This window comes from Leopardus geoffroyi, chromosome E1 (assembly GCF_018350155.1).
Source record: "Leopardus geoffroyi isolate Oge1 chromosome E1, O.geoffroyi_Oge1_pat1.0, whole genome shotgun sequence".
Taxonomy (NCBI): Eukaryota; Metazoa; Chordata; class Mammalia; order Carnivora; family Felidae; genus Leopardus; species Leopardus geoffroyi.
Window position 1 is genome coordinate 9,440,781 of NC_059330.1, and position 13,497 is coordinate 9,454,277.

Genomic DNA, 13,497 nt, shown 5'->3' on the forward strand with positions numbered 1-13,497 from the left:
TTTCTCTGATCTGTGCACATACAGATACGTCCTCATTAACAGGGCCAATCATTTGGGAAACTTTTTCTGACTATCTAGGCATATTTGTATCACATGGAATTAGAAGTATGCACTGCATGAGAACAGTGTCCAACTCTTTGCAATGAGCAGTTGTAACAAGTATTTCCAATACTAAGCTCTTCAAAATGAATTGTTTTGTTGATTATTCCCATTCTACACCTCTATTAGATTAGCTCTCCTGCATTTTCTTTCTTCTTCTCTGATGTTTATTAGCATTTCTTTTATGATTTCTCACAGTTTAAGCAAGTCCTTTAAAATTCTAACTTATTAAGTAAACAAAAGCTTGGAAAGTATGTAGCATTCTTTAATTAGGTAAATATTCAGCAAGACATAAACATTTTTATAGATGCTTATTATACACTGTTAAGTTCAAAATAGGGGTTGTGTATAAAGTTATCTGGCCTATAAATAAATTCTAAGCTTAATTATAACAAGATTTTTTTTTTTCAACGTTTATTTATTTTTGGGACAGAGAGAGACAGAGCATGAACGGGGGAGGGGCAGAGAGAGAGGGAGACACAGAATCGGAAACAGGCTCCAGGCTCTGAGCCATCAGCCCAGAGCCCGACGCGGGGCTCGAACTCACGGACCGCGAGATCGTGACCTGGCTGAAGTCGGACGCTTAACCGACTGCGCCACCCAGGCGCCCCACTAAGCTTAATTATAAAAAAGGTAAGTAAATATATGCTTAGAAATATATAAAATGCTCATAAATAGCTAACCTATCAGTTAACTCATCAGTGTCAACATTTATGAATAAGCATTATTTTCAGTTAGTCCTTGGATGCCTATGTATTCTTTGGTTGGCATGATTATATGGAGATCCTATGAACCTAAACCTTAGAGAAAAGTACCTATTTCATCTATCTATGTGTGTATAATATAAAAATGTGAAATTTTTATTTTATTTATTTTTATAAATTAGGACTGGAAATATATGTAACCTTTAAGTCATGTTCTGAAGTTCCTGTAACTCCCTTAAAGAAACAGAATTCATGTTTTTATTGATTTTATTTTTTTAATTATTTTTTAATTTTTTGTTTGATTTTTATTAAAATGTAATTGATGTATGACATTAGTTTCCAGTGTACACAGAACTCATATTTTTAAGTATTACTAATTTATTCCATTCTTAACAGGTTGCAGCTAATATTTAAAATCATGCTGTTTTAGAAATTTCAAACGTGGGGGTGCCTGGGTGTCTCAGTCAGTTAAGTGTCCAACTTCAGCTCAGGTCATGATCTCACATTTCACAAGTTCGAGCCCTGCATCGGGCTCTTGTGCTGAGAGCTCGGAGCCTGGAGCCTGCTTCAGATCTGTGTCTCCCTCTCTCTCTGTCCCTTCCCTGCTTGCTCTCTCTCTCTCTCTCTCTCAGAAATAATCATTAAAAAAAAATTAAAAAAAGAAATCTCAAATGTGTTAGGTCAGAAAGAAAAATGTTAAATGAGACTAACACTTTGGAGGTTGGATCTAAATATATCTCAATAAGGAAAATGTTGAAGAATTATTCATAGTTAAAAAGCAATATTAAAAATAACCTGATTAAGTTCTGTTTTTGGAAATAAAGTGAATCAGATGTCTGGAGAGACCTTCTTAGGACAGAATACCTGAGCACGTGAAATAAAAGGCAAACGTGGTTTAGAATGCATGGCTAAATTAGCAGGAAAGTAAGGGCTATCTTTGGAGGTCTTAAATAACAGGTAAGCACAAATCCAGACAGGTGGAGGGCACCTGAAGCCAGGGTGCCTTGAGGGTATCTGTCTATGGCTTAAAGTCAGAGGAGGAGATAAAGATTGGGCACAAATAAGGAGACCTCTACACAAAGACAGGACCTTTGAAAGGCAATGTTTACAACAGGGGAACTAGAAAAAAACTCACTCTAGACAGAGATGGTGACAGGTCTCTGTCAGACCTGCTTCTAGTGTAAAGGGAAATAAGAAAAATGTCAACCCCTTGAGAATTGTTAACTACATGTTTGTCTTCACTTGGTGTGGCACATGGTGTTTTCCAAAAATAGCTACTGCAATATTTCCAGTCCCACATGCACTTAGAGAACGTTGCCGCTCTCTATCAACAGGTTGAGTCTATTTCTCTCCTTGAATCTGGACGGGACCTATGACTGTCCTGACAAACAGAATGTGGTGAAAGTGATACTGCCTGATTTCCAAGGCTAGACCATAAAAGGCAATGTGGCTACCCCCAGCACAGGCTCGCTCTCTCTCGGTTCTTGCCCAGGAACCCAGCTACCAGCTTGAGAAGAAGCCCAAGCCACATGGATTTACCATATGTTGTTGTGGCCGATGGCCTTTGGGTTGGCCAGCTGAGGTACTGAGCATTGTGGGGTAGAGACTACTGTGCTCGGTTTGGAACCATGAGCGAGAAGGAATAATTATCATTTTAAGCCACTAGGTTTTGAGATAATTTGTTATGCAGCATTAGACAGCTAACACACTTGGGTTTGGGCCCTAAATTTATACTACCCCTGTAGCCTGAAAAAAATCTCAATCTAAAATTTTGGTTTATAGTGATCGAAGGTAGATAGTGCCCTTTGGTGCCTGACTGAAGCAAATATAAATCACCCAAATATTATCATAAATATGGTTCCAAGAAACATGTGCTCACAATGGAAAAAAAAAAACACACAAAATACACTTGGAAACAAGTTACTCAGAATAAGTTACTCAAAGAGCAAAATCAGACACACAGACTACAAACACTGGATTTATTAGAAGCAGATAGATGTATTTAATATGTTTAAAGAAATAAAGAGAGCATCAAACTATGAGAATGTAACAAAACTACAATATTTGCAACAAGAGCCTCTGGATATGAGAAACAGATTAAAGAACAGAATTACTAATCGTCTCAATACATATATAAGACTTATTATAAAATGATTTAACAGACATTAAAGAAGGCCAATGTAAATGAAAAGACAGACTATAAAATCATAGATGGGAAGGACTATATGGAAAATATGTTAGCTTTCCCTTTACTCATCAACGGAGTTGGTGAAATCCCAATAAAAATGCCAGACACTTTTCCTTGAACACGACCAAACTTATTCTGAAATGTATTTGGAAAAAAAAAGGTCAGAAATAGCAAACATGCCCTAAAGAACAACAAATCAGAGGGCTCATCATACCACATAATGGTGTATAAAAGCTACAGCCATACAGGGGCGCCTGGCAGGCTCAGTTGGTGGAGCGTGTAACTCTTGATCTCGGGGTTGTGAGTTTGAGACCCAGGTTGGGTCTAGAGGTTACTTAAAAATCTTAATGTTTATTTATTTTTGAGACAGACACACACACACACACAGAATCTGAGGTAGGCTCCAGGCTGTCAGCACAGAGCCCGACTTGGGGTTCAAACTCATGAACTGTGAGATCACGACCTGAGCTGAAGTCAGAGGCTTAAACAACTGAGCCACCCAGTCTCCCCTACCTAGCCCTATTTTTAAAGACGAGCTTGAAAGAAAACCTCTTTGGAGAAGTTTCTTTAATCTAAAACCCTGAGATGAGAATTCATACTTTTCTCCATTTTGTGTCTATAGTTTTCTCTATCATGCCATTATAGCTTTTACTATGTTGTATCACAACTTATTAGTTTCCTGTTTTTCATGTTAAAATAAATTAGGAGTGTGGGTGATGTTGAATTTGTACATTTCTGAATGAGTTTGGGATTTTAAAAGTAATTTAAAAAAGTAAAAGTAATTTAAAAATTACAAGAGAGAACAATGCGAAAATTACAAGAGAGCCTGATGCGGGGCTCAAACCCACCAACCGCGAGATCATGACCTGAGCCAAAGTTGGACTGTTAACCGACTGAGCCATCCAGGTCCCCAAAGAGAGAACAATTTAAATGGCAAGTTCGATTCAGAGGAAACACTGAAAGACAAAGATTCTGTGTGTTTAATATGTACCAAGGGCATGCTTTATAATTTTTCACTTGAAAAAATGTTAATTTCTGGCTCAACCTGCTGAAAAATAAGGAGAAATTTACTAAGGAAGCCACCGCCCCTATAATACTTGGAAAATAAAACCCAGGTTTCTCTCATAGATCTTGGAACAAATTTGTTATAATTTGACTCCCACAGTTGTAATATAAAACATAAATACCATTAAAAGCAAACAATGAGGCCATAACCTATATCTGTCTACAATTAATATCCTTAATAGGACAAGCTGAGAAAAAAAGTGCTTAGATCCATATTCTCAATAAATATGAAAAATGGGTTAATCTTATTGGCAACAAAAAGATTTTGAGGGGATAAAGTGTTATACCAAGAAGTAATATAAAAAAAATGCTAATCAGTGCTAGAGAGCATGTTATGTTAAGGCAGATAATCTTACTACCTGTCAGTGAGAATATAAATTGGTATGTTTTGGGGATGCAAGTTGCATGCAAAGCCTTGAAATAGCCAAATTTAGAAATCAGTCCTATCGAAATAATACGAAATACATAAAGATGTTCACTGTTACCTGTAATAGTGATAAACTGGGGAAGAAAAAACATCTAAATAGGCATACAATAAAGGGATGACTAAATTAAGGTTTACCTCTATGAAAACCATTTAAAAGGCTATTATCCTGAAACCTTTATTACACTATATGTTAAGTAACTAGAATTTATTTATTTTTTAAATACTTTTTTAAATTCATTTTTGAGAGACAGAGAGAGACAGAACATGAGTGCGGGAGGGGCAGAGAGAGAGGGAGAGACAGAATTCTAAGCAGGCTCCAGGCTCCAAACTGTCAGCACAGAGCCCAAGACAGGGCTCGAACACAGGAACTGGGAGATCATGACCTGAGCCGAAGTTGGATTCTCAAACCACTGAGCCACCCAGGTGCCCCTAAAACTATTCTTTTTAGAGCAGTTTTAGGTTCACAGCAAAATTGAGGGGAAGGTATAGAGATTTTTATATATATCCCCAATTGAACCTACATTGACACATCATAACCACTCAAAGTCCATGGTTGACACTAGGTTTCATTCACTCTTTAGGTATTATACACTCATTAGGTGTTGTACATCTTATGGGTTTATAATGACATGTACCCATTATTATAATAGCATAGAGTATTTTCACGGCCATAGAAAAATCCTCTGTGCTCCTCCTATTCATCCTTCTTTCCATCCCAACCCCTGGCAACCACTGATCTTTTTACTGTCTATATAGCTTTGTCTTTTCCAGAATGTCATATGGTTGGAATCATACAGTGTGTAGCCTTTTCAGATTCGTTTCTTTCACTTATTGATACGCATTTAAGGTTCCTCCGTGTTTTCTCATGACTTGCTAGTTCATTTCTTTTTAGCGCTGAATAATATTCTATGGCCTGGATGTACCAACTTATTTATCTACTTACTAACTGAAGGACGTTTTGGTTGCTTCTAAGTTTTGGCGATTGTGAGTAAAGCTGCTATAAACACCTGTGGGCAGGTTTTTGTGTGGACATGTTTTCAATTCCTTTGGGTAAATACCAAAGAGGGCGACTGCTAAATGGTTTGGTAAGAACATGCTTAGTTTTTATAAGAAACTGCCAAACTAACAGTCTTCCAAAGTGGCTGAAGCATTTTGCATTTCCACCATCAATGAGTAAGAGTTCTTATTGTTCCACATCCTCACCAGCATTTGGTGTTGTCAGGGTGATGGATTCTGGCCATTCTAATAGCGTGCAGTGTTCACACATTTTTAATAAAAATTCGGTAAACGAGTGAAAAATGATGTTCAGTGAAAAACATAAAATTGTATAAAATGAGGTTTCTGTGAAAAAAAAAATCTGTGTAGAAAAAACTGCAATGACACACAACCAAATGGGAAAAGCGGTCATGGGCATTTGTTAAAAAATTGCTTTATTGAGGTATAATTTTACATACGTAAAATTCACCCATTGTCTGTGTACAGTTCAATTACACTTATACAGTCGTGCAATTATCTCCATTATCCAGTATCATGGTCAGTTTTTGTTTTCTCAGTCCATCTTTTCTGTATGGTAAAGGAGGATTTACTCTTTGAAAGGCTTCTTCACTGGTAGTTGGTGGAGTTGAACTCTAAAATTGCCTATGAAATTATTTTCTAGTCTAATGCTCTGAGCATCTCTTCAGTTTGACATACGCATCTTTCTTAAACAAAATGGATTTTTAAAAGCAGCAGGAAGGGCCGTTTGCTCCCTTGAGTAGTACAACTTTAAGGGCTGAGCAGGCATGATACAGCTTAGCTTCTGTTTGGTGTCCCACAGTAGGAGCCAAGATTATTCTTGGTCCATTTAGCATATAAAAAGGTTCCCCAGAATAAGGAGTACAGTCGCAGTTCCCAGCGGAAATGTAGGTATTGAAAGGGAACGAAATGTGAGCAGCTTTCTTGTGCTCCTCAATTCTGCGGGCAGTGAAGTACGTTAAGCTGGGGACGTCCCCCAACCCACCTGGGAAGCTGGCCGCTACAGTCCACAGGCTGGGGCCACCGATTCTCCGCGAAGTGCCCACAGTAGGGACCTTCGGTGTATTCACTTAGCTCCCTACCTCAGAGAACCCTTCGGGGAAGAAGCCGACTGAAACAGGTTAGCAGCTGAACACCCTTCCTAGTCCCGGCTCCCAGCGCCCCGCCTACAGCCTCCTACCTGCAGAGAAGCAGAGCAAAGACAGCCGGTGCCTCAGGCGGGCCAAGCCTAGCACAGTGGGAGCAAAGAACATGGCTTCATCGTCGGGGTGCGCGATCACCAGGAGGGTCCTGCTTCCATCTCCCGGCAAGCCAGCCGGCTTCTGACCCTTCATGCGTTCCCAAGAGTCCCAAACCCAGAGGAAGCCCCATCCTAGGACCGCCGCTGCTAAGCACAGAAAAGCCACCGCTTCCATGCTCTGTAAGTGGTACCGCGCCTGCGCAGGAGGAAGACTGCTCAGACCCGAGCTCCGGCGGGAAAACTGCGGTTGCCGAAATTGCGTTCCGAGTTTAAGTCCGCCTTGCCGGCCAGAGGTTTTAGACGTTGGGTTCCTGCTGGGGTTTTACAAGGACGCCCCACAACCCTTCTTTACCTAGTTCTCTCTACTTTGTGCAGCATCTACGACGCCTTTTTGCCTTCTCGATTTCAGAGACAAACCCCTTGCCGTCTAGTTTTCTACCCTTGTCCTTACAGTGCCTTGGGTTTAAAAAGAAACGTTTGAAAATACCCGCCCTCCCCATCTTGAGTTCCCTCCTCTCTTCAATGCACCATTTTATAACTCAGTTCTTAAAACCCGTGACTTTCTCATAATTATATGGTTAGCTCCTTATCCGGATGCACCGACTTTGTTTTTCCTTAATTTGGGGATGTGGGGTGGTGGCTCCTCTGAAGGAAAAGCTCGCGGTTATGAGGAACCGTCCAGTCATTTCTGTAGAAGAGTAAGGCTGAGAGAGCGCACTTCGTAGTCGTGAGGGCCACAGGCTCTTCCGACGAGTGTGACTTTAGATTAAGGAACATCATGGACAGATCAGCATCGCCTGACATATCAGGGAAGTCCCGTGGCGAATTACAGCCGCAGCCCTGGCAAATGTCTTGGGTAGGTCGATGTGCACCCCTCTGGCTCCCAGCACTGGGGACCTGATTTCCCTTCCTGCAGCCCGGCGCCCGAGCAGGCGGCCGCCGTCTCGTCTGGCCGCGAAGGGATCGCAGGGCCCGAGGCATGGCCATGGGTCCTTCCCTTTCCCACGCCTCGGGGGGCGGAAGGCCCCGAGCGCGCGGGGACCGGCCGACCCGCCGGCCGGCGGCGGGCGCTCCCGGCCCGAGGGCGCGATGGCAGCGCGCTGGGTCCGGCCGGGCGGGGCGCGACGCGGCCCCGGCCCGTCTCGGCTCGAGGGGACCGCCGCCGCCAGGCCGAGGGGAGACCTAAGGGGACCTGGCGTGGGGCGACCCAGGAAGCTCGGCCGAGGTAGGAGCCGCGCTCGGCCAGCGGAGGGAGTCGGTCTCCCAGCCCTCCGGAAGGAGGAGGAGCCGGCGCCGGAGCCGCCTTAGCCGCGGCCGCCCGAGCCGGGCGGGGGGGAGGGAGAGGGGTTGAGTCAAGATGGCGGCCAAGGTGGCGAAGCAGCAGCGGCGGCGGCGGCGGCGGCTGGAGTGAGCTCCCGGCTCGCCGCGCCGAGCGAGGTCCCGGGGTAGGGACGCGCGCCGGGGCCGCGTCCTGCTCCGCAGGCCCGGGGGCGCGCCGGCTACCACGCTCCGCCAGCTCCTGGTGAGTAGGCCCCGGCGCCCGCAGCCCCGGCCTCCGGGCCCCCGCTCGCTCGGGGGCTTCCGAGGGCTCTCGGGGCGCCGGCCGCAGGAACGGCTTCGCGGCCAGGCGAGGGGCGTTGCGGGCCGGGTGGGTCGGGACCCGCCGCGGACGCCCGGCCTCTTCCCCTCGGCCGCCCGGGGCGAGTCGGGCGCGGCGCGGAGCTGGGGCTGGGCGAGTGGAAGAGGCTTATGGAGTTTGGAGGAAGAATGGGCTGCGGCCGGCCGGGTGTCCTGTGGGGAGGGGGCGTGCGGAGTCCTGCGGGCCGACGGAGGGAGACCGGGAGGGCCTGGGGACCCCAGGTGGGGCCGGCACAGGTGGCGGGCCTGGGCTCACTCTGAGGCGGAGTTGGTGGCCGTCTTGGGAGTGTGGAAGGGCTTAGGGAGGGTGACAGCGATGGACAAGTGCGTGAAGAGCAAACTAGTTCACCTTCTAGCCAAACCACTTCGGGGTGTAATGGCGAAGGGTGGGTAGTGGTGGAGACGGCAAAGATCTGAACCCTGTACCTTCGGCCTTTTATTATTGGTGTCTTACTACGTGAAGTCGGTGAATTCTGTTTTTCGAGGAAGAGGGATTTGAGAAACTAATTGAGAAACCGGTCTTAAATGGAGAGGAGACTGAATTCTTCGATTTAACTGGATTAGGTGTAGTGCATTAAAGGTGCAGGTGGGAATGAGTGTTATTTATGAAAAGTGTTTGCTCAGGAAAGGTCAGTTGTCTTTTCCTGATATCGCATGGCAGTTAACCTTGGACAGCAGTGGTATAGGTAATTCTAATCTTTGGGATTAGTATATTCAGCTGCATCAGATTTGCTTGCCTAATTGTATCCTAATTATATTGAAATTTACATTCCTTGTGTGCATCCTGGTGAGGCAATGATGGGAGGCCGAACACTGAGCCCAGAGCAACAGGCCCGGGATTTTAAAATGCCAACAAATACTCATTCATTCCTTCAACATATCTTGATCAATACCTGCTGCTGATAGGTCAAATGTGATTGTCCCTTCGATAGCTGGAGAGCTGATGTCATTATTTGATTTTTAATAGTTAAAAAAAATTGTCTTAATGTACCCTTTCATAAAGATATTTATTGGATAAACCAAGTGGCCCTGGCTCGGGAGCAGATAGAACAATGTTAGAGTCTTATTTAGAAATGGGTAAAAATTACCGAAGGAATAAACACAAGTTGTTGGAGAAAGAAATAATGTTTGTATTTGCTCATTCTGTTAAATCCTGATGGAAGTTTATTTATTCATTTTAATATTTATACTGCACAGTTGCCTTGCTTTAAGCACACCTGTCAATGTAAATCAAGGTTAACACACGTATATATAAATAATATGCACATACTTGCATACATACATAGGATGGGATTGCTTGCAATTCCAAAATACTCTTTCCTTTTACAAAAGGCTTACCATATGTTGAACTACTCCCCCAGAGAAAAGACAATACAGAGAGTCCTGATTCTAACTTTTACTAACTATGTGACATTTTGGAACTTGATCGACCTTTCTGTGCTTCAGTTTCCTCATCTGTGATGGTAGGGAAACATCCACTCTCCTAGGATTGGCTGCTGTGAGCCTAAGAAAGTTAATAGTTATGAAATTGCTTTAAACGGGTTGAAAAGGTTATGTTTCCCTGAGGTAGTGACAACTTCCTTTGCACTCTTGAAATGCTTATCTGCAAATCTCTCATGGCATTCACACTTTTCTGCTTTGTATTTAGGTACCAGTCTTATCTCCTCTTGAGGTTAGGATAGGCCCTTCTCAGATTTTATCTTTACATTCAAGGCACCATGTACGACAATAATTTTCTGCGTAGGATATTGACACTGCAAATGTCTGTTGAATGGATAAACATTGTATTCTAATTAGAAAAACATGTTCACATTACAACTTAGCTGAATAGGCCTGTTATCTCCCGTGACATATCTGTATAGCTGTGATTCCCTTCATGGCCTCTGAGGAAGACATATTTTTAAGTGTATACCTGGTTGGATGAAATCACAGAGTAAAACTTAAGTATTTGGTGTACCCACATAATTTTTTAAAACAAAATACTTGAAATTAACTTCTGTTTCTTTGAATTTAATTGAGTAAAAGTTGGTTCCAAAGCCAGGCAAATGTAGTCAAGTTTTTTTAAGCCTTTTTTATTTTTTATTTACTTATTTTTATTTGGGAAGTGGTGAGGTTTTCTTGCCATTGCTGCTATAGGAAGCAAAGGCTTTTGAATAGGCCAGGGATTGGTGTAGGTAAATGTCAGTCTGTTCATTAGTGTGTGTGTGTGTGTGTGTGTGTGTGTGTGTGTTTTGTTACTCAGTTTTAATTGTACTTTGTGATCTGTCTTAATTGCAATTTCAGATTCTTATTGATGCCTGGGAATAATAGAGGTCTAGTGTTATTTCGTTACTTCTGTCTTTTCTGACTTCAGATGTTGCATTTTCCCAGAATACGTGCAAAGAAGTAGTAAAGCTTGACTGGAACTTACTCTGTCTGGACTTATTTGCTGATTAGAGATCCACATATAGTTCATTCACTTGTTCAAGTGGTGTGAAGTGCCTTTTATGTTCAGGGTACATTACTAAATGCTGTAAAGGTACAAAACTGAGCAGATCAATTACGTGCACAAATAACTCAGTCTCTAGATTGCCTGATATTTTATCCTTTTCAGGTTTGAGGATGCAAGAAGGACATTTAGACTGGTAGTCAAAACATTCTGTGTATTTCTTTTTCTGTCAGGACCTAGGAGTATTGAAAAGCTATGAAAAGTTTCTGTCCTGTAGCAATAATGGTATAAGGGCATCTGTTTTTTATTTGGTATTCTTGTGGTGGTGGTTTTCCTTGAACATTTTTACTGTTCTTCTGCCATTTTTTTTCTACCCCAGAAGCTTGTGTGGTCAAAATATTATGTGGATAGTCTTAAGCTACAACATACTTTTGTTTGTTTGTTTGTTTGTTCTCTTTGCATTTGAAAGTCAGATCATACAAAGCCACGTGAGTGTTCCTACGGAATTCTTCAGTTTGATTCCTCCATGTGTGCTACTGTTGTGTTACTTTTACTTAAAAGTGATCTCGGGGCACTTGGGTGGCTCAGTCGGTTAAGCGTGGTCATGTTCAGTTCAGCTCAGGTCATGATCTCACAGTTTGTGAGTTCGAGTCTCATGTTGGGCTCTGCAGACAGCTCAGAGCCTGGAGTCTGTTTTGAATTCTGTGTCTCCCTTTCTCTCTTTCTGCCCCTCCCCCTGCTTGCACTCTGTCACTCTCTCTCAAAAATAAACGTTAAAAAGATTAAAAAAAAAAGTGATCTCAAAAAAAATCTAAATTGGTTAAAATAAAATGCTAACAATTTATAGAATTCTAGGGGATAGAGCCATAGGTTATCTAGTTTTACCTCTTTTACTCCTGTATAAACTGAGGGCCACAGAAGTGGAGTGATTTGCCTGCATTGTGGTAGCTGGGCAGTGGTAGAATCCAGTCCCCTGGCATCCAGTGTGTAGGGCTCATTCCTTTACACCATCTTGTCCATGGGATGATTCAGTGTGATGATTGACACTTGGTTAAGACAAAAACCAGGGTGGATGGGAAATGAGAGATTGTTTATTCACCTTAGGTCTTGAATTTAAGGTATTTCTTAACTTTAAATTGCTTCAATGAAAATATAGGTTGAAAAAAATTAGTAGTGATCTACATCAGTAATAAGATCACTGGGAAATATTTAGTTTGCTTAATTTTGAATCTGCTGTGATTGAATATCTTCCTAAACAAAAATGTCCTTGAGGTTATCTGGACCTAGTGATATTTCATGGAACTTAAGTATTATAGTAGTAGAAATTTTATTATGTCAATGATTCAGTACTTCTGAGACCCAAACAGGTTAAATTATTTTATAAATTAGCTATTGCTTGCTTCACTTTCAAACTTTTGGATGTTTTTCTTTTTCTTTTTCTTTTTTTAATTCTTTGAATGTTTATTTTTGAGAGACACAGAGAGAGAGAGAGAGAGAGACAGACAGACAGACAGAGTGAGAGCAGGGGAGGGGCAGAGAGAGAGAGGGAGACACAGAATCTGAAGCAGGCTCCATCCAGGCTCTGAGCTGTTAGCACAGTGCCCGATGCATGGGTCAAGCCCACAAACCATGAGATCATGACCTGAGCCAAAGTCAGAAGCTTAACCGACTGAGCCACCCAGGTGCCCCTGGATTTTTTCTTTTTAAAGTATAAGGAGAGTGCCTGGGTGGGCTCAGTCTGTTAAGCATCTGACTTTGGCTCAGATCATGATCTGGCAATTGACGAGTTCGAGACACAGATGCTGACATCTCCGAGCCTGGAGCCTGCTTCGGATTTTGTGTCTTTCTGTGTGTGTGTGTGTGTGTGTGTGTGTGTGTGTCTGCCCCTTCTTCGTTCGACCCCTTTCTCTCTCTCTCTCTCTCAAAAATGAATGAACATTAAATTTTTTTTTTTTAAGTATAAGGGACAGTTGTTAAATAAAAGCTTAGATAAATAGCATGAACATAAACTGTATTTTTTTTTTTTTTAAGATTTATTTTATTTTTACAGAGAGCACGAGTGGGGTGGGGGGGGGGGAGGAGAGAGAATCCCAAGCAGGCTCCATACTGAGCATGGAGCTCAACATGGGGTTTGATGCCACAACCCTGGGATCATGACCTGAGTTGAAGTCAAGAGTTGGACGCTCAACCGGCTGAGCCACCCAGGTGCTCCTGAACTGTATCCTTAATGCTGTTGAAAAGCTCACATGAAGTATTAGTTTTCCGTAGGTACTTATGCCATAAAACTTATTTTAGAGGAGGAAGCATATTCTTTTTCAACTGATATCCTCACATGAATACTGAAGCATGCCATATTTATTCCATTTGGGCTGTTAGATAATATGCCTATTTTGCCAACGTGCCTTACTCTTCTGAAATCTACCACATCTAAACTCTGCCTATTTTTTGAGCGTTTAATCACATGTTACTTCAGCCAGGAAGTCTCCCTCCTACTCCCTCTTCTTCAAAGATGTGTATTTTTCATTCTGGAAGTTCTTAATGCTTTGCTTATGCCTCTGTTATAATATCATAGTTATTTATGTACATGTCCATTTAATCCCTGCTATACCATAAGCTCATTGGGAGCATGTCTGTATCTCATGTCTGCCCCTACTCCTGGAATAACACTGCACCCAGGAAGTGTGTAATTGAAAT

General features: G+C 42.5%; 2 protein-coding genes across 30 annotated transcripts in view; one reads left to right on the forward strand and one right to left on the reverse strand.

Annotated features, from left to right (window-relative positions):
• Positions 1–7,244, reverse strand: part of PIGL (phosphatidylinositol glycan anchor biosynthesis class L) — an 80,763-nt gene extending 73,519 nt beyond the window's left edge. For all 4 annotated transcript variants that reach the window (XR_006714725.1, XM_045487507.1, XM_045487506.1 and 1 more), the window contains exon 1: positions 6,678–7,244. Coding sequence is in view for 3 of the 4 variants with exons in the window: in XM_045487507.1 (XP_045343463.1) it covers positions 6,678–6,912 (235 nt within the window). In the remaining variant the exon portion in view is untranslated. The remainder of the gene's footprint in view (positions 1–6,677) is intronic.
• A 908-nt stretch (positions 7,245–8,152) lies between these two features.
• The window catches only part of NCOR1 (nuclear receptor corepressor 1), a 162,475-nt gene continuing 157,130 nt past the window's right edge, over positions 8,153–13,497 (forward strand). For all 26 annotated transcript variants that reach the window (XM_045487468.1, XM_045487478.1, XM_045487473.1 and 23 more), the window contains exon 1: positions 8,153–8,259. The gene's annotated coding sequence lies outside the window, so the exon portion shown is untranslated. The remainder of the gene's footprint in view (positions 8,260–13,497) is intronic.